The sequence below is a fragment of the Pan paniscus genome, chromosome 7, assembly GCF_029289425.2.
Source record: "Pan paniscus chromosome 7, NHGRI_mPanPan1-v2.0_pri, whole genome shotgun sequence".
In the NCBI taxonomy this organism is placed as follows: domain Eukaryota; kingdom Metazoa; phylum Chordata; class Mammalia; order Primates; family Hominidae; genus Pan; species Pan paniscus.
In genome coordinates, this window is record NC_073256.2 from 37417913 (window position 1) to 37439919 (window position 22007).

At 40.6% G+C, this 22007-nt stretch overlaps 1 protein-coding gene across 9 annotated transcripts in view; it reads right to left on the reverse strand.

Annotated features, from left to right (window-relative positions):
- Nucleotides 1-22007, reverse strand: part of PSD3 (pleckstrin and Sec7 domain containing 3) — a 713864-nt gene that overhangs the window by 406413 nt on the left and 285444 nt on the right. Inside the window, exon 1 of one of the 9 annotated variants that reach the window (XM_063607127.1) lies at nucleotides 3394-3456. The exons of the other annotated variants lie outside the window; for them this stretch is intronic. Coding sequence (XP_063463197.1) covers nucleotides 3394-3456 — 63 coding nt within the window. Of the gene's footprint in view, nucleotides 1-3393; nucleotides 3457-22007 lie in introns of those variants that run through there. 9 annotated transcript variants of the gene reach the window in all.

Below are 22007 nucleotides of genomic sequence, written 5' to 3' on the forward strand. Positions count from 1 at the left end.
ACTCCAGCCTGGGTGACAGAGCTACACTCCATTTCAAAAAAAAAAAAAAAGAAACAAAACTGTATTTTGTTTTTAAACACATCATTTTCCAAGTGATTATCATCACCCACAGTCCATAACAAGAATATTTCTTTGTGTGGCTTCTGTTAAAGTACACCAACAAAAAAACCAGTCTTTCCCCAAAATAGATCACATTTTTATATAATCAGGAACACCATTCAGCCGAACAGGGCATGGAACAGAACTGCCAGGCATCCCATTTATACTGATTGTCCTACATTTCAACATCTGTCCCAGGGTCCTGTGTAATTCCTAAATTCCCTTATTTGAAACAAGAACTACAAAAGTGATGGTGAAAGTGGTACATCCTAACTCTGAACTCCTAAGACCTCCTTCCTCGCTGTTTTAGGCAACTGTCAAAAATCAGGAGTGTCTCTGTTCTCCAGCTGAGGACTAATTAAAAACAAGTAGAAAGGAAAAAAATTTCAAGACACAAAGAAATTTGACCTAGCACAGTCAGGGAGGCCTTCTTTTGCCTCTTTACTCTGAACCTAAACATTAACCAGGATACAGATATCACCCGTACTGGTTTCTACCCACTGGTTATGAGACATCATCTTTTCTCATGTCTGAACAGTGACTGACCATTCACTTTGGGGGAGAGAAGCGTGAAGGGTTTTATCAGCAACGCAGTAACTATTTCAAAGAGGGAAATGTTGGTATTTCTATTCTATGCTTTGGAGTAGAAATGACTGACAGTACTAGGAAGACCCAATCACACCTCCATCACCCTACTGGAGACAGGTTCAGGGGGCAGACCCCACTTTGTTCTTCAATACCAAGAGCAAAGAGCTAGCGTGCACAACATTCAGATAGCAATTTCTTAAAAGAGCTCCACAATCACTTAATGTTCATAACACATCAAATGTATCGGTCTGAAAAAGGTGCATACTCCTCTTGGTGTTACGTGTTTGATAATCACAGGTTGTTAATTATCCTTTTCCCCAATAGAGAGGAAATATTAATTTTTTGAAGTGTTTGGGGAGCTTCAGGCTAGTAAAAGAGGAACTCGGCCAAGGGGCTGCCACATAAGGTGCCCTAATTTGGGCAGGTGGTTAGGGAAAGCTCTCTGAGAAACTAACGCCTGCAGAGATGAGAAATATGACAGGCTGGGGAAGGTCAGTGACATATTGGCGGGAAGGCCATACGCATGGCCTTAAGGCATGGAAGGATGGATGAGGCTACTCAGATAACTAAGAGAAAGCCAAAGTGGCCACAGAAGAGCAGGTGAGTGGGCAAGTTTAGAGACTTGCAGGATGAAGAGTGTAGCTCAAGGAAAGGACAGAGCATTTTGATGGGTTTGATGGGAAGCCACTGAAGCGTTTTACGGGATACAGTGATTCATTTGCATTTTAAAAGATTATTCATTTACACTTTTAAAAGATCATATGGGTGTTACATGGAAAATGAATTGGAGTGAGACAAGAAGCAGCAGAGATACCAGCTAGAAATCCAAACAAGAACAGGGAAGTTTGGAGGAATAGGCAAAAGTGGATGAATTAAAATATATTTTGTAGGAAGAATTACACAGTTTTCTGATAAACTGGATTTAAAGAATGAGGGAAAGGGGCCGGGCACAGTGGCTCATGCCTTTAATCTTAGCACTCTGGGAGGCTGGGGTGGGCACACCACTTGAGGTCAGGAGTTCGAGACCAGCCTGGCCAACATGGCAAAACCCTGTCTCTACTAAAAAATACAAAAATTGGCCAGGCGTGGAGCCATGCACCTGTGATCCCAGCTACTCAGGAGGCTAAGGCAGGAGAATCGCTTGAACCTGGGACGTGGAGGTTGCAGTGAGCCGCGACGGCGCCATTGCACTCCAGCCTAGGCGACAAAAGCGAAACTCCGTCTCAAACAAAAAAAAAAAAAAAAGAGGGAAAGGGGAGATTAAGGATAATTAGAATAGATACTAACCACTTACTCCGTGCCAGGCACTGTTCTAATGTAATACATGGAATATCTCATTTAATGCTCAGAACAATCCTATGAGGTGGGGGCTACTGTCATCCCCATCTTATAGGTGGAAAAAAGAAGGCAATGAGAGGCTAAATAACTTTTCCAAAGATATATAGATCCTAGATTCACACCCGAGCAGTCCAAATCTAGAACTCGTGGCATTGCGGATGACTCCCAGGAATCTGGCTTGAACAACCAGGTGCATGTATTGAGAATGGGGAGACTAGAGAAGAAACAGTATCAATAGCCTACATTTGGGCTTCCAAGTGATCCCCCAAGGACTCATTAAAACATCAGAAAAGAACATTTTAAAAAAGGAATCCATTACAGGGGTGCTAGAAAATAAGAAAAGATGCCATCTATAAAGCAAAAGTCTCAAGAAATTCCAAGAAGACAAATTTTTGCTTAGAATCTCAACTTTAAGGCCGAGAACTGTTCTCTAAAGCAAGGCTCCCCTTGAGCAAGGATTCTTAACCTCAGGTCCGTGGGGAAGCAAGTGTCAATCAAGAGAATTCTGGAAGTTCATGAAGCTGGGGAGGGGGTGATTTATATATTCATTTGCATTTACCTTTAGATGAAATTTAGCATGTTTTCAAATACAAATGTAAGCAACAAACCAGAGTATTGGTAGCAATAACTATAACTTGTCATCAATAGAAATTCATCATTTCATCTAACAGTTACTACAGATATTTGGAAATATGTATACTCGTCCCTAGTTTGAAACGATAATAGTTACTGGACTCACCATTAAATCTTGTTATCAATAAAGAAACATGGCTTTTTTTTTTTTTTAGAGATGGGATCTAGATATGTTGCTCTGACTGGACTCAAACTCTTGACCTCCAGCAATCCTCCTGCCTAAGCCTCCTTAGAAGTTGGGATACATATATTATCATACCACAAATGTAATATTTTGGTAGCCAATCAAATTTGTTTCTTTTGCAACTCTATCTACATTATTGTATGCATTTAAAATGCATTATTCTGACAAAAGATCTAGAATTTTATCAGACTATCAAGAGGAGCCTGCTCAAGACTATTGTTTCTCAAACTGCATCTTATGACCCATTAGTGGCTTGTAAAATCACTTTAGCGGATCATGACCACATTTTTATATCAATAAGTTTATACACACATATGTATTTAATAGAATAAAAGTAAAAATACCAGAGCAGAAAACACATTGTAAGATAAGCACTGTTTCATGGAACGTCTAAGTCACACGTGCATGTGAGTGTGTGTGCTGAGTCATGATTAAAAGTGTATTTCTCAAGGTTGCTCATGACTGAAACTGTTTGAAACATACTACCCTAGAGTGGTTCTCAAAATTTATCATGAATTAGCATCACCTACAGCACCAAGTAAAACACGTACTGCTGGGGTCCATCCCAGAGTCTCTGATGCCGTAGGTCTGAGGTGGGGCCTGAGAATCTGCATTTTCTAACAATTTTTCAGGTGATGCTGATGTTGCTGGTCCAGGAACCATCTTTTTTGTGAACCACTGCTCTCGACCAATGGTCTTCATACTCTGTTGTATATATGAATCACCTGGAATCTTGTTAAAACATAAACTGAGCAGGTTAAGGTGGGGCCTGTGACTCCGCATTCCTAAAAGTTCCCTGGTGACCCTGATCCACAGACCAGCTTTGAGGAGCAAGGCTTGAAGGCGCTAAAGCTTCAGAGTGAAGCAGTGTTCAAAGTATGCTCAAGACTATCACAAAAGTGAAACATTTTTTAAAAGGGACTGCTCAACCTAGAAGTAAAATTCACTAAAGGGCTCTGCTTAATAAAGTGCTCCATTAACATACTCCACCTAGCTAAATAATGTAAAATTCATTCTGCTTGCATTTGTGTGGAGGCTAAAGTAACTCTATCTTGGAAGCTAACATGCCATGTTGACTTCTGATTAACCCCAGTTCTGGGAATGCCTCTGAGATTTCCAATTTATCTACTGTTTCTTGAGTAATGGCACATACTTACAGTAAATCCTGCCCTTACATCAAATTCCTACCTATTCCCTCCGAAGCATGTGTGCCCCTTCCCTATGGGATATAATCCCTGGGTCTGGGGTATAATGGCGTGGAGATCTATCCGTTTTGCAGTTGCCCAAAACCACGCTTCTGTCTGTCAGTTCCCAAATAAAACACCCTATAACAACAGTCTGGACCTGTCTGCCTTCTGCTTTGGTTTCTCAGCTCCACCTGCACTGGGGGGTTGTTCTTACCAAACAATTAGTTATTCTTGAAGCTGTGAGCTCCTATTGATACATCCTCTTCCCATGGCAAGGCTTATAAATCTTTACTGATCTCTCCAATAATTAATGCAGGTCTTTGAAAACTGTATTGTTAAAACAATCAGATCAATGAAAGACCCACATAATTCAGACTACTATTTCCTTTGGCATTACTAACTGAATAAAATATATTCTTTTGTTTCATCACAGTTGTTTTTACGAACATAAATCTCCTTAAGAAGTATGGAACATGAAACATTAGCAGATGGACTGATGGTCAGGTGATCAGACTTAAATCTCGGCTCGATAGTACCACGCAGTCTCACACAAATGCTTCATGTTTGGGCTTCAGCTTCCCTATTGATAAAAAGTGTTACTCAAATTTATCTCTCAGGTCTCCTTGAATTCTGAAGCACAATGATTCTTCACACTTCTGAACCAGCTTCACAGACACTTCACTACGGAGCAGTAACATCTTTTCCTTGTGATAAAATTACAATGGCACGATCCCCAAAACACACCCTGTATTTAAAGATGCAAGCCCACCATTAAATGGATGGGACAAACAAAATCTCAACCTTACATTTGATATGACTTTTCACATTTACAAAGAATTACATTCACGTTATCCAACTCGCAACATTACCGATTATAATTACCAATTTTAGACACAAGATAAGCACTACTGATGTAGAATGACTTTTTTTTTTTTTTTTTTTTTGAGATGACAGCGTCTCACTCTGTCACCCAGGCTGGAGTGCAATGGTGCAATCTTGGCTCACTACAACCTCCGCCTCCCGGGTTCAAGTGATTCTCCTGCCTCAGCCTCCAGAATAGCTGGGATTACAAGCACGCATCACCGTGCCTGGCTAATTTTTGTATTTTTAGTAGAGACAGGGTTTCACCATGTTGGCCAGGCTAGTCTCAAACTCCTGACCTCAGGTGATCTGCCCGCCTCGGCCTCCCAAAGTGCTGGGATTACAACAGGCGTGAGCTAACACGCCCAGCCTAGAATGGTTCTTTTAATTAATTGTTTAGCTGTAAAAAAATCAAAAAGACAAAGCAGAAAGCTACAGGCAAATTTTAGAAGTAAAAGTGGTTTTCAGTTGATTTGGGAAGGGAATGATGGGGCTAGAGGAGTGAGAAGGGAGAAAAAGGTTAAGAGTAGAGTTTGAGAAAGGTGGCATGCTCCTTCATTTCCTTAATTATTTCAACTTCAGTATGATTTTCAGAGAATCTGAAAGCCTCCAAGTCAGCCAGTGAGTATTATAATGAAAAAATTAAACACTAAATTAAAGACTATAAAATAATATTTCATGACTCACTCAAAACTAACACTTGGTTCCAACAGTCACACTCTGCACTTGATCCTGCTCAATCCTATCTGCTCCCATTGCCCAGCAGAAGCCAGGCCCATGGAAGCAGGGCGCCACGCACAACTTAAGTGCAGGCAGGGACAAGACGCTCAAGGCTAATGCTGCAAAAGGCAACAGTTAGGCGTTACGGGCTGAATTGTGTCCCCCCAAGATTTATATGTTGAAGTCCTAACCCCCAGTACCTCAAATGTAACTGTGTTTGGAGATAAGGTCTTTAAAGAGATAATTAGGTTAAAATGAAATCAGTAGAGTGTGTCCTAACTTAACATGACAAATGTCTTCATATGAAAAGATGAGGACAGGCACACACAGAGAAAAGACCATGTGAAGACACAGGGAGAAGGTGGCCATCTGCAAGACAAAGAGAGAGGCCTCAGAAGAAAGCAACCCTTCCAACTTTGATCTCGAATTTCTGCTCTCTAGAACTGTAAGAAAATTAATTTCTGTTGTTTCAGTGCCCTATTTATGGTACTTTATTACAGCAGCCTAGTTAACTATTACTTTAGGAAAGGCTACAGATTGGAGGGCAAAAGGAAAATTCTCCAGGATGACAGGTAACAAGCCCCTGCTATTCCCTTTTAATAAGTAAAAGGGTCTGGATGAGAATGTATATCCTTGCACCAGCCCACACAGGAGGAATGTGGATTTGAAGACATGCAAAGTTGTAAAAGGAGGTGAATCATTCATTCTAGCCAAAAACAGCGATGTGTAATACTCTAATCCAGTGGTTTTCCCAGCTGTGTACATGAGAATCCTAAGATTCAAAGAAGCTGCCTGGGTATAGAGACAGGGTAGCTGCAAAGATCAACAAAGGAGGCATGGTGAAAAAGACTCTTGTTCACTCAACCCCACACCACTTTTGCAACCACAGTAGTTCCATTTCTGTTTTAGAGATTCAAGTTCTATAACAGGTTTATGGGGAAGGGAGACGTCCAATGTAAAAAGGAAAAAGAAAAAGTTTTTAAAAATCACTGTTGTTTATTTCTGGGTAAGATGGCAAAATAAATATACACATTTGCATTTGCCCTCATCCAAAGCTACTAAAAGCACAGTAAAGAGATTCTTCTTATAAAAGCACAAATCCACAGGAAATAGAATAAGAAAAATGACATTTTTGAAGCAAATGATCTAGTGATAACTGACACAGGAGACCACAGGAAAACCTGGAGAAGGAAAAGAACAATTCAATACACCCCACAAGACATCCAAAGGACAAGGGAATGAGGGAGCCTGGTAAACTCTTGAAGTGAAGGAAAAGGGAGTGGCTTAGATAACAGAGGACTATTCACAAGGAATGGTTATCAAGCACTTAAGTCCTCAGATCCCTGCCTCCACTACACTGGGAGACAGCCCCTCCCCTACTCATGTAAAACAATAGTTTTATTAACTAGAGAGATTTTTCAAAGAGCACTCTGGCCTAGGGGACACCACACACTACTGAAGTTAAAGATACCATAGCGGAAACTGGGATTTGTATGCTGGAAGTTAAGATGCTTAGATTTCTTCACTCACCAAGCTAATGAAATTATGGCACCCTATACTTTACCATGCAAGCAGGAGACCGGAAGAGTTTTCATTGAGGAATGCAGCTAGACCAAGAAGGAAAACCTACAAAATTAAGTCAGGACTCTACTAGTAAATAACTTAACCAGATCCTCCTACAGTGAAGCTTAGAGCTTCCACTTGGCTATTACCACCCCACTACTATATCACATTATACTCCTTAACTTTCATGACTATGATGGTTTTGAAAGTTTCAGGCCAGTTATTTTACAGAATGTTCTTCAACTTGGGCTTATCTTCATGTTTCATGAGGCTGTTCTTCTCTTCGCACCCTATCAGTGGCACATGCTTTCACTTTGTCCAATTACAGATCACATTCACTTTGATCTGCCAGGTTTCACCACTGAGAAATCTTTTTAAGTTGACTTAAAAAGTTTAAGACGGCCGGGCATGGTGGCTCACGCCTGCAATCCCAGCACTTTGGGAGGCCAAGGTGGGCAGATGACCGGAGGTCAGGAGTTTGAGACCAGCCTGGCCAACATGGTGAAACCCCCATCTCTAATAAAAATACAAAAATTAGCCAGGTGTTGTGGTGCATGCCTGTAATCCCAGCTACTTGGGAGGCTGAGCGAGGAGAATCACTTGAACCCAGGAGGTGGAGGCTGCAGTGAGCCAAGATTGAGCTACTGCATTCCAGCCTGGGTGACAGAGTGAGACTCCATCTCAAAATAAATAAATAAATAAAGTTTAAGTCAGCTTAAACTTTTTCTCTTAGTAACAAATTATTACGCTGTGGAAAGGCACTTAGGAACTATGTAAATATCTTGTTTCACATCAAACTTTCCATTTATAATTTTATTTATTTTTATCAGAACAGGCTGAATTTATTGCTTTTTTATTTCAGTGCTCAAATTGCCCAGTTGGGACTGACAGAAGCCTCTTCACGTTGGCTTCTGTGTCTTTTGACATGTCCCCATTATTCTCTGAGCATTTATTTACTTTCTCACGCCACAGAATGTTCCATGCTTCTCTTATATTTTCCATCTGCCCTAGAATGAGCCATTTTATTTTAAAACAAAACTGGTTCCTTTCGATGAAAAATATTCTTTAGATCTAAGACCTCAACACTAGCTGTGCTTACTGTTATTGGAGAGTAGCTGCTTATAGGTCAGCTAGGGAATTTCAGACAGACACACACACACACATATGTACACACACACATTCACACTCACTGTGGTAGACTAAATAAAGGTCCTCCCCCACAAAATGTCTACATTCTAATCCCTGGAACCTGTGAATGTCACCTTACATGGCATAGCCTTTGAAGATGTGATTAAATTAAATTTCTGGGCATGGGAGGGCTATCTTGGATTAGCCAAGTAACCCTAAATGCCATCACATGTATCCTTATAAGAGGGAAGAAAAGAAAGATATGAGGCAGAAGAGAAGAGTCATGAGACAGAGGCATAGAAAAGTAGAGCCAGAGATGAGATACTACAACACTGGCTTTGAAGATGGAGGAAGGGGCTGTGAGCCAAGGAATGCAAGAAATGTAGCTCTAGAGTCTAGAAATGGCAAAGAAACAGATTATCCTCTGGCACCTTGATTTTAGCCCCTAAGACTCCTTTCCGACTTCTAATCTCCAAAACTTGAAGAGAATAAATCTCTGTTGCTTTAAGCCACCAAGTTTGTGATACTTTCTTCCAGCAGCTATAGGAAACCAATACAGATAAACAGAAATATACACAAATACACACTTTATATCTACATCATCTCTACATCTACCTTATCTAATAAAAAACCATAAGTCAGCTGGGCATGGTGGCTCACACCTGTAATCCCAGCACTTTGGGAGGCCCAGGTGGGTGGATTACTTGAGGTCAGGAGTTTGAGACCAGCCTGGTCAACATGGTGAAATCCCATCTCTACAAAAATACAAAAATTAGCCAGGTGCAGTGGTGCACACTTGTAATCCCAGCTGCTCAGGAGGCTGAGACAGGAGAATCGCTTGAACCCGGGAAGTGGAGGCTGCAGTGAGCCGAGATCGCGCCATGCACTCCAGCCTGGGCGAAAGAGCGAGACTCCATCTCCAAAAAATATAAATAAATAAGTTCACATTCATATTTTTCCATAAATGTATTTCTGCTGCTTTCAAGTACAAATGAGTCATTAATGAGATAATCACAAGACTAACATGTAACTTGTTACTCCACCTGTACTGTTCCTTGTTAGCACAGATCATCCAAATACACTTTGCTCTCCCTCTATAATTAAGACTTTCCACTATAATTAAAAATTTTTTATTGCTGAAAAACAAAGAAAACTATCCATTCCCTCAGTTTATCTGGCAATAAAGAGGAAGATTCAAGTCCTAGCATGTGTAGCATTTTTTCCTTTAAAAATATATTTGAGGCCAGGTGCGGTGGCTCATGCTGTAATCTCAATGGTTTGGGAGGTCAAACTGAGAGGATTGCCTGAGGCCAGGAGTTCGAGACTAGCCTGTGCAATACAGCCAGACCCCTGTCCAAAAAAATAAAAAATAAAAAAATCAGCCAGGCAGAGTGTCATGCACCCATAGTCCCCACTACTCAGGAGCGTGAGGGAGGAGAATCACTTGAGTCCAGGAGGTTGAGGCTGTAGTGAGCTATGATTGTGCCACTGCACTCCAGCCTGGGCATGGAACAACACCTTGTTTCAACAAATAATAACATTAAATAATAAAATAAATAAAATTTTCCAGGCATGGTGGCTAACGCCTGTAATCCTAGCATTTTGGGAGGCCGAGGTGGGTGGATCACCTGAGGTCAGGAGTTCGAGACGAGCCTGACCAATATGGTGAAACCCCGTCTCTACTAAAAAAAAAATACAAAAGTTAGCTAGGCGTTGGGGGGAGTGCCAGTAATCCCAGATACTTGGGAGGTTGGGACAGGAGAATTGCTTGAACCTGGGAGACGAAGGTTGCAGTGAGCCGAGATTGCGCCACTGCACTCCAGCCTGCGCAACAGAGCAAGACTCCATCTCAAAAAATAAAAAATACAATAAAATAAAATATATTATAAAATAAAATTAAATAATAAAATATAAATATATATTTGACATATACCTGCACATAAACAAATGGGGAAGATGCTTGTGCTTGGGCCAAAGGGGATGGCCCACGTATTCCCTACAACCAGTCCCTCGTCCCCTCACAGACTAACTGGATAGATATTCCAAAAGTCAGTAACAACATCAAATAAAAAAGTAAAACTGGGACAGAATGCCTCTCAAGAGTAGAGAGCTTCCGGGACAAAACAGCCAGGAAACAAACCGGGTAGCTGAAAGGCCCCATCTTTAATTTGTGAAGGTTAGAAACAGCATGGAAACCAAAGGGCAAAGCAGGAAATGGACCACCAGCCTAGGGAGAAGACGTCGGCAAAAAGCAACCTCGGTCCTCACCCAGTCATCATGCAGCCCCGCTGCCAGCTTGTTTTTAATTGTGTGAGCACCAGACCAATAACTGAATTTGTGGCCTTTTTAAAAGCCCCTGGAGGTCCATTCACATTTTCCCACCAGCTGCTCTCTTCACTCTGTCCATTTCCAGTGTGAAAGACGGTCCCTGGGACAAGGGGAAGCCAGGGTTCTGCTGCTCCTCCAGGCAAGGGGTCAGGGAGCGGCGGCCACATGGGGTGGCGGGGGGCCCAGAGCAGAGCCGCAGTGGCACGAGCTGGCTTCCATCGACACACATGTGAAGGCAGAGGAAAGGACAAGAAAGCATGCCTTTAACAGGCTCAAACGAATCTTCCTTCCTTCCTAACAGGCCCAACCTTCATGTTGGGCCCATTTTCGTTGTCCTTTAACCAGATGGGAAGATTCTATCCCCCTTCTAGGAACCGTGCCTGGCCTGGGCAAGGTTCTGAATTCATAATACCCGAGGGCTTCTTACCTATGGTGGTAGCTGCTTTATTTTTTTTGAAGTGTGATGTAGAAAGCTGGGAGCTAGAAAGCTAGGATGGTACACATTCATTTGTAATAAAGCCTCCCATAAAACTAAAGTAGGATAGAGGGATCAAGTCTTCTTCACAACTCCTTCACTAAGACAGCAGTAACTAAAGAGCTGGAGACCTTCAATGAAAGAATTTGAAGAAAATTAACAACCGACTATTATGAGTTCACAGCATATCCTCCGCCTTTCCCACCATCTCATAATCAGTAATGAAAGACTGAGAAGACGGGCGGACTTGGACAGCAAACAATAAACCTAGTGATTCAAGACTTCATCTCGCCTTTTCCCCTACCTATTCCTGACCTTTTTTGCCTTCCTCAGGTTCTGGACCTGTGTGCTTCTGATAATGTTTAAAATTCACAAATGAAGCAGATAGTATAAATATTTGCATTTAAAAAATAAAAACATTGTTAAACCTTTGAACACATCTTACTGGCCACAGACTCTGGATTCTTAACAGGAGGATGGAACTCTCCACGTTGGGAGAGCACTTGGGGATTTAAGTCGGGTCACATGAGGAAAAGCTGAAAACTACACAGAACTTTAAAAGTCAGCCCAGCATAATCAGGATCCCTATGAGGAAATCAACCAGACTGAATAAATAACATTCATAAATGCTCCTCTACTTCTTTCTCAAAAAAATGGAGGCGGGTCGGGTACTGAGAACAATCAAAACAAGTACTATGCAAAGCAGAGACTACAGGCTCACACGAAGTGTTCAATAAATATTTTTCCTGAATTCTTATAAACTCGGAAACCTCAAAAAAGCTTTGAAACCTTGGAAAAGGTTAGGAAGAAGTCCTATAAAGAAAGTGCATAAGCATCAGCCTTAGTCACCTAAATCTGCTTTGCAAATATCATGGTTATCTTTGGTCATTTCAGAAGTTCCACTAACTTCTGAAACAAAGTGAAATCCACTCTATATTTTTAGAAAACATAATTTGTCACTGTGACAAAGAGAAAAACAGGTGCTAAATGTGATTTTAAGGTGGGAATCATGAGAAGTAAGTGTCTTCTCACCTTAGTTTGCTATATCTCTAGTTCCCTTAACTTAAAAGTGACCTCTTGGTGGCAACTGTGTATTTAAGTGAAACATGTAATACCTAGAACTGCACCTTACAAATAAGACAGGCAAAAGATTGCTCTTGATTAAGATAAGAATATAGTTATACACGGTGAAACCCCGTCTCTACTAAAAATACAAAAAATTAGCCAGGCGTGGTGGCGGGCCCCTGTAGTCCCAGCTACTCGGGAGGCTGAGGCAGGAGAATGGCGTGAACCCGGGAGACGGAGCTTGCAGTGAGCCAAGATTGTGCCACTGCACTCCAGCCTGGGCTACAGATCGAGACTCCGTCTCAAAAAAAAAATATATATATATATATATAGTGTTATAGTTTTCTTCTCTTCCAAGGAGTTAAACCAGTGATCAAACAAATTAAACCAATGTTATTTTCTATTTACACAGTATTAATCATTTATCCAACCTACATGCATGCAGAAAAAAATAATCTCCTAGGCAAATATAAACATTCTGAAACTCATGAAATCCATGTTGTGATTTACACTAAAATAACACATGAAATATTTAAAATAATATAATCATTGCATTAATTTCTGTAAGAAATACATGTCCCACCTAAATTTCATTAAAGCTAAATATCTCCAAGCAAATGATCATGAGTTTCATATCACAGAGAAAATCAGAAGTCAGGTCACTCAGTGGAAAGCTTTTGGTTCTGTGTATAGGACATAAATCGTGACCAGATCATACCAAGCATTTCATCCCTGGCTGTTAACAAACGGATATTATGAAGAACTGTCCATAAACTGAGCTCAGAGCATCTACAAAACACCTGTCTGTAAGGACAAGGTAAAGAGGGGCACCAAAGAGAGCATAAGGTCCTGAAAATACAAATTTAGCAAAAAATTTCACATCAGTTCTCAGACGAATAACACTATCTCTCGTCTTGATAAATTTTTTTCATCATATTTTAAATTTTAATTTAAAATGATACAGAAAAGTAAAATACATTATATGGGTGCTTAATACTCCTGTCAATTACCAGTAAAGTCATTCTTCAAAATGTCCTGACAAGACAAGATGCATCAACTGCCTGACTTTCCACTGCGAAATTCTTACATCCCAGCTTCAGGGAGGTTCTGAGGGCAGTCAATAAGCGCCCTATAGCACCTGTTTAAACTATAGCATTGTCACGATACTCATACAACCTGCAATATGAAAAAGTTCCCATTAAACCTTTTTAACTTTTATAAAGAAACAAACTATTTATTTGTAATGAATATTCAAAGACACAAACTATTCGTTGAAAGCCAAAAGGAATAAACTTCTCAGAAAGGAATTGTTTACAGAAGCATATTAAAAGTGGTTATTTTATTAGTTTTTTTGAGGAACTCTGTTACTTTTCCATTTAACACATCCATCACCTCAAATACTTTTTGTATTTTGTGGTAGCAACATTTGAAATTTACTCAGTGATTTTGAAATGTATAATACACCATTATTAAAATTATATTCAAGGTGCTCTGCAATAGAGCTCAAAAAAGAAACAAACAAACAAAAAGAAACAACATATTCCTCTTGTCCAACTGAGGCTTTGCACCCTCTGGCCATCATCTCCCGATTTCCCCCACCCCAGCCTCTGGTAACCACTATTCCGCTTTCTGTTTCTATCAGTTCAACTGTTTTAGAGCCCACATACAAGTGAGAACATGCAGTATTGGCCCTTTTATGCCCAGCTTATTTCCTTTTCACTTCATAACATCACTTTGTACCCCATAAATATATACAACTATAACTTATCAATTTATAATTCATATATTTAAATATACATAATATAAAATTCCAGGACCCATTTGGTCAATGACCTCTTGGGGAACATCAGGTTGTTCCCTGGTGCCTTGACAAGAGTTTATCGGTTACACACGCAAGTGATCCAAGAACTGTCCTGTGTCGTGCACTTGAGAAAGCCAACATAGGAGACACAGTATTTCTGTTGCTCTAGGGCTGAGCTGCAATGGGTTACCTGGGGTGCTTGCGGATAAACTGCTGATTGCTAGATTGAATCAGATTCTTAGGAATGGAGCTGCAGAACCTGCATTTTGACTTGACTCCTCCATGTGATTCTTAGGCATGCTGATGTTTGAGGAATATTCATTCTGGAACTATATGAGTATATAACAGAGCCCTCAAAAAGAAAAGGGCATGGTGGCTCATACCTATGATCCCAGCACTTTGGGAGGCCGTGGTGGGAAGGTTGCTTGAGCCCAGGAGTTCAAGAGCAGCCTGGGCAACATAGTGAGACACGATCTCCACAAAAAATTTAAAAAATAGCCAGGTGTGGTGGCACATGCCTGTAACCTGTAGTCCCTGCTACTCAGGGGGCTGAGCAGGGAGAATCGCTTGAGTCCAGGAATTAAAGGCTACAGTGAGGTATGATCACACCACCGCACTTCAGCCTGGGTGACAGAGCAAGACCCTGTCTCAAGAAAACAAAAAAACAAACCAAAAAGGACCACGGAACAGCAGGGCAGTGGAAAGCAAGGAACAAAACCCAAATCCTCTAGGGCCACAGCCACCATTCCTACAACACAAACCACAACCACAGAGTACCTGGAAAAATGCACTGACAAGTTAGGATTTCTGGCTTCTTGAGGGTATTTTACAACTGATGTTAACATTGTTAGTTGCTTTTATCAATGGCTTCAAATTTGTGCAATTAGTGAAAATAATGCCATTAGCCATGAAGTTGCTTTTGGACCCAAGCAATCAAGGAATATAATACTGGGAAATGGGCCAGGCACAGTGGCTCACACCTGTAATCCCAGCACTTTGGGAGGCCGAGGCAGGTGGATCACCTGAGGTCAGGAGTTCGAGACCAACCTGCCCAACATGGTGAAACCCCTCCTCCACTAAAAATACAAAAAATTAGCTGGTGTGGTGGTGGTTGCCTGTAATCCTATGGCAGAAGAATCATTTGAACCTGGGAGGCGGAGGTTGCAGTGAGCCCAGATCACACCAGTGCACTCCAGCCTGGGCAACAAGAGCAAAACTCTGTCTCAAAAAAGAAAAACAAACAAACAAACAAACAAAAACTGGGAAATGTTCCTTGCTACATAAGACTGATTCAGTCTCACAAATACTGCATTTTCAACAGACAATGCATGAACTAAAGAATAATGGGTGGATGCCGGTTACCTTTGTTCTTAAATACGGAACACTGGAGAATAAATGATTCACCAAGAGGTGTCTTCAATTTCATAGTTTTAAAGACGTCTACATCCTACTCCTCCCCTACCCACATGCCTACTCCATGGTCACTGATCTCCAGAACTTCTGAAGATTATAGGCTTATTCTTTCTATCTTTACATCCATAATTGGAACATAAAAATGATGTGATAAACTGTTAACTTTAAGAATGCTTGTTTGAGCTTGCCAGAGACCTAAAAACGGACTTGTTTCTGGGGAAAAATAACAGAGCTCCAAATATTTAAATTGTAAGTAAACTTTTGGGATTCACGTGTGAAAGTCAGAGATCACCTATACATTTTATTGATACACATGATAGTAAAATCTGGTTCAACGCGGTTAACAGCTTACATCAATTTACAAAGACTACTGATGTGACTCTGATTACAAATCCCTAATTGTGCTGTGAGAGACTGATAACAAATCATCTTGTGAACAAGAACAAATGAATTAAATATACAAAGTATAGGATTGTTAGAGTAACAGTTCCATTATTTAGAGCACAATAATCCAGCAAACATATTTGGAATATAGAAAGCAGATTTTCAGAGTGGCCAAAGAATACATGTTTAAAAGTCCGTGCAATTAAATACACTTTATTCAGGAGAGCCCTTCGAAGCTCTCACATATGGACAATTTGGAGAAATTTAGTTATTTTTCTAATTCTTGTAAGAATCCAAACAACTTATTGAGGAGACGGGATGGCCAGCAGGTACTATATAAAATCGAGAATGACCACCACAAGTCTGACAGTAAAAACAAATGATAAAAGACAACATAAGCAAAGATAAAAGACATGTATCAACTGTGAGTAAACATCTGCAACATATATTTAAATATCTAATATATAACAAACTCCAACACATCAATAACCCAGCAGAAAAATAGGCAGAAGATAAAAACAGACCATTTAAGAAACAGAAATACAAATGGCGAATACGCATTAAATGACCTTCAACCTTCCTAATGATCAGTGAAACACAGGTTAAAACAAAGTCACCAGTTTTTACCCACAATAGTGGCAACGATCAAAAAGACTGACAATCAATTTTGAAAGGCTATGAGGAAACTGATAAACTCCTGGTTGGGGTATAAATTAATGGTGACCCGGCATGTTCATAGATATCTGTCTCTCTCCATATGTGTGTGTATGTTGTGTGTGTGTGTGTATGTACATACATATGGTTTACAAATATTTGAACAGATACTCAAGGCAACACATATAAATACATCAATGGCAGCACTGTTTGTAATAGCAAAAGCTAGAAACAATCTGTCCATCAATATACAAATGGCTAAATAGGCCGGGTGTGGTGGCTCACGCCTGTAATCCCAGCACTTTGGGAGGCCAAGGTGGGCGGATTACCTGAGGTCAGGAGTTCGAGACTAGCCTGGCCAACATGTTAAAACCCCATCTCTACTAAAATTACAAAAATTAGCTGGGCGTGGTGGCAGGCATCTGTAATTCCAGCTACTCGGGAGGCTGAGGCAGGAGAATTGCTTGAACCCACGAGGCGGAGGCTGCAGTGAGTTGAGATGGCACCACTGCACTCCAGCCTGGGTGACAGCAAGACTCCATCTCAAAAAAAAATAAATAAATAAATAAAAGAAAAGAAAAGAAATGGCTAAATAAACGATAGGATGGAATACAATGGAGCAATTTTTTAACACGAGGTAAACTCGCATATACTGACATGGATGTATGCCAACATATATTAAAAAACAAACTGAAAAAAATATGTGTAGTATGACACTTAAGACACATATATACATATATATGTATACACTCCTCACACACATACATAGTACAAGTACAAACTGCACGGTTGATCCTCAAGATATCAAACAAACAGTGACACAGGGCTCTGAGCAATTTCAGCAGATGCTTGCTCAATGAGAATGGATACCAGCTGTATTGGTACAGGCCATTTAATGTATACACTTGCTCCTCAACTTATGATGTGGCTACATCCCCATCATAAGTTGAAAAATATCTTAAGTCAAACCATCTTAAGGACCATCTGTATTAGCCATAAATATTAACACGGCACATAAACATACATAGAAAAAGATCTGGAAAAAATAAATAACCAAAAGATACCTGTGGCACAGTGGATATGAGGGGCCCAAGATTTGGGGAGGGGTTCAATGCTGAATTTGACCTTATCAGTAATGCTTTAAATTTCTATGAGAATGTACTCATGAATTAATTATGTAACTAAAATTTAATTTTTATAAGAAAAAAACAAAGGTAGTATGGAGAAAGTATATCAGTTGAGGTACTCATTCATTTTACTTGTCAAGTGTTATGTAGTTCTTGAATCAAATCTGGCTAAAATTTTCTCATAAAGATGACCAATGTTTAGTTCCCTAATTCAGAAGCAGTCAACCATCCATCCATCCATCCATCACAAAAAAGGGTTCTGGTCGGAGAAGAATACCAAGGGACACTGTCTATCATATTCCAATTTCAGTGGTGGAGGGAATGCACAAAGTGACATCCTGATGTAGTATTTGTCTAGCTTCAAGTCCAGTGTTTCCTAAACTTGGGTATATCTGAGAATTCCTTGGAACCTCACCCCAAATATTGTTTTCGCACGCCTGCAGTGGGGGCTCAAGATTCTGTATCCCTGCCAAACCCCACAGGATTCTGATACAGACGGTTCAAGGACCACAAACTGAGAAACACTGCTCTAATCCAAGGGAATTACAACATTAATCTTTCCACCCTCATCCCAAGTTCAATGAACTGCATCAACTTTGTAAGTGACGTCACGTTAGGATGGACAGACACCAAAAAAATAGATAACATCAAGGTGCAGGCAGACAACGAGGGAGTCAAATAAACAGAGTACGCAATGTGCTAGTCAGCTTTCACTAGATTAGTTGTGGCAGTAGCAAATCACCTTCAAATGTTAGTGGCTTAAAGTGAAGGTTTATTTCTTGCTCAGATGTTGTGGCTGCTTGAGGGCCAACTGTGGCTCTGCTCCAGGTGTGGGTAGGCTGAAGAAGATGCTCCCGGCATCTCCTTCATTCTGGAATCTATCTGAAGGGGCAGCACCACACTAGATACCTGATATACATGATGTCTCTTTTGTGTTTTTAGAGACAGGGTCTCACTCTGTAACCCAGGCTGGAAAGCAGTGGCACGATCATAGCTCACTGCAGCCTTGAACTCCAGGACTCAAGGGATCCTCCCTCCTCAGCCTCCTGAGTAGCTGGAACTATAGGCACACCACAGGGCCTGTCTTTGTCTATTTTAATAATATAATTGTTAATGTTGATATATTTTCATTTTGGTTACATATATATTACTTTCTTGACTATATAAAAGTTTATGCATAACAATTATTCATTTATCAATTTTTTACTATTATAGTGTTGCAACAATCAACCTTCTACACATTTCTTTACATTCTTTTCTGATTATTCATTTATGAAAATCTCCTAGAGGAGACAACATTGAGATCAAAGGAAATGCATATTCAATACTCTTGATACACGTTGCTGAGCTGTCCTCCAGAGAGGCTGTCCCAGGAGTGGACAGGGACTGTGTTTTCAGTCATGTCTGAATCTCAAGCCAAATCATCGTTCTTAGCATATTTTATTTATTTATTTATTTATTTATTTTATTTTTAAGACAGAGTCTCGTTCTGTTGCCCAGGCTGGAGTATAGTGGTGCGATCTTGGCTCACTTCAACCTCCGCCTCCCGGGTTCAAGTGATTCTCCAGCCTCAGCATCCCAAGTTGCTAGGACTACAGGCACATGACACTGCCTCGGCTAATTTTTGTATTTTCAGTAGACAACGAGTTTCACCATGTTGGCCAGGCTAGTCTCGAACCCCTGACCTCGGGTGATCCACCTGCCTCAGCCTCCCAAAGTGCTGGGATTACAGGAGTGAGCCACCATGCCCGGCCTATATTTTAGACCCCTAATCAACTGAATGAATGGAAGGAAGAAGGACGCTGAAAGAAGAAGACTTTTCTGAGGAAGCTGTATGATTTAAGGAAAGGCAGATCGCTGGAGAAGTGCAAAACATGCTTAGAAAATGAGAGCTAGGCCCGTTCAGCAGATTGTATCACATGAACGAAGGCTGAGAAGAATGAAGTATAAGAGATCAGGGCTTCTCAAACTGGGGTGGGCATGCACAACACTGGGATCCTGCTAAAACTCTGGTTCTGATCCAGCAGTTCTGGGGTGGGGCCTGACAGTCTGCATTTCTAACAAGATCCCAGGTGATGGTGATGCTGCTGGTCCATGAACTTCACTGCAAATCCTAGGAAAGTAGATGATTACACTGGAGAGGCAGATTCTCTCTAAAAAGTTTCCAATGTCAGGCTCAAGAGTTTAGAGTATATTTAGTTGGTAGTCAATTTAAGGAAAGGGGTGTGATGAAGCTTTCTGAGCAAGGGAGACCTAATCACCTTAAAAGAATCAGATTAATAAAAATCTTTATATACATTACCAACTGAGTCTTGCTTAGAGGACCACTTATTTTGTTTTGTTTTCGTCACTTTAATATTTTCTCAGTTTTGGTTAATATAGCACACAAACTTGAGGCTATTTTAGCAAAGTTTCAGTGCTTTACATGTATCCCTCTCTAGCTTAAAAATGATTGTTAATAACAGAAGGGACGATTAACAAAGGATCCATGGTTTGGCTTTTCCTGGCCTCCCTACCCCTAATCTCCTCTGACCTAATCAGCTGAGGCCACACCCCAAGGCTCCTGGGTGTTGCTTTCTCACTGTTTCTGGTGGCAACCAGGACTCCAGTTGGGGACCCTGTTTATAAAAATAACATAGGGATAACCAAGAGTTACATGCCCCCATCACTTCTCCTCTCCCAAGATGAAATCTTAACACTTATTCAGTAAGCAGTGACTGCCAATTCTTGGGGCATCTATCACCTCAACACACCTGGATTAAAGAGTAAACAATCGGCTGGGCATGGTGGCTTTCACCTGTAATTCCAACACTCTGGGAGGCCAAGGTGGGCGGATCACAAGGTCAAAGAGATTGAGACCATCCTGGCCAACGTAGTGAAACCCCATCTCTACCAAAAATACAAAAATTAGCTGGGCATGGTGGTGCGCGCCTGTAGTCCCAGCTACTCGGGAGGCTGAGGCAGGAGAATCACTTGAACCAGGGAGGCGGAGGTTATGGTGAGCGGAGATCACGTCACTGCACTCCAGCCTGGTAACAGAACAAGACTCCGTCTCAAAAAAAAAAAAAAGAGTAAACAACCACACAGGAAACAACAGTGACTGTACAATATGAGCAATGACTTCAACTCAGGCAAACAGTGAAAGATAAGAACACCCTAGATAGAATCCACGGGCCAAACAGCTAATTCCACATCTTCTCATCCATCTCTGTTCCCTCCAGTCATTATTAGCATTGGAATGCTGACAGAAGATGGCCAGCATTTGCTACAATTCTTTCACCTATTCCATTACGGCCTAGACAGGGAGGGCTGTAAAAAAAGACTCAGGAATAAGGTAGGCAGAACGGCCTCAATACCTTATGTCTGGGCATTTTGCCAACATCCTCTCAGATCCTGCTCATCTAGAACACAGCAGTTTCCGAGGTTCTTATGAGGCTCTCTAGCAGGAAGCCACTGCTTGCCAAAGCTCATGAGATCACCAAGTTAATAATGAATGCACTTGTGGGTGGGGTGAAGTGTGGTGCAGCTAGCATGACTGAGACTTCAAATGACCTGGGCTGTGGGAAATGAGTCTTGGCCAGTACACTTCAGATATTTGCCACAGCACGCTCATACACTGTTAGAGTGTAAGGAGGTATATAACCTTTTTTGAAGATAATTAAGCTATTGCTACCACAATTTGAAACGCATATGCCCTTTTATCCAGCAACTCAACTCTTAATAATTCATTCCACAGACACATACCAAAGAGGAAGGTACAATGATGTTCATTTCAGCAAAATATGAGAACTTAAATGTCATCAAGGGCCTGGCTAATATACAAAAATATAATAAAATATAAGGTAGATATTAAAAAAGAATGAGAAAAACCTTGTGTGCTACACTGAAACTACCTCCAAGTTATACTGTTACATATATAATAATGTATGCATATAATGTATCATCTACATAATTATGTATGCACACAAACACACAGGCTATCCTCTGGTAACAGAGATTGTCTTAGGGGAACTGGGTTTCTGAGGTTAGAGAAAGGCCTTTGTTTTATAGCTCCTGCCTTTTTGTTTTATTTATTTATCACACACATGTATTACTATTTCCCTTTTTTGTTTACTTTCTTTTGGGGGAATATCTATTTATTTACTTTTGGGTTCCCAGGGCATAGATTCTTTCTGAGCACTCAAGGAATTACAGAAAACATTTATAAAGAAAAATGCAGGTCAACCTAGCAAGATTAAATGCAAAAATCTTAAACAAGATATTAGCAAAGTTAATTCAACATCAAAAAGATAATCTATCATGACCAACTTGGCTTTATCCTAAGAATGCTGAGCTGTTTTAATTTTAGAACTCAATCAATATAATTTACCACACTGATAGATGAAAAAGAAAAACCCATATTGTTAGCAGAATACATGCAGAAAATTATATGCAATAAATGTGAATGTCAATTTATTAT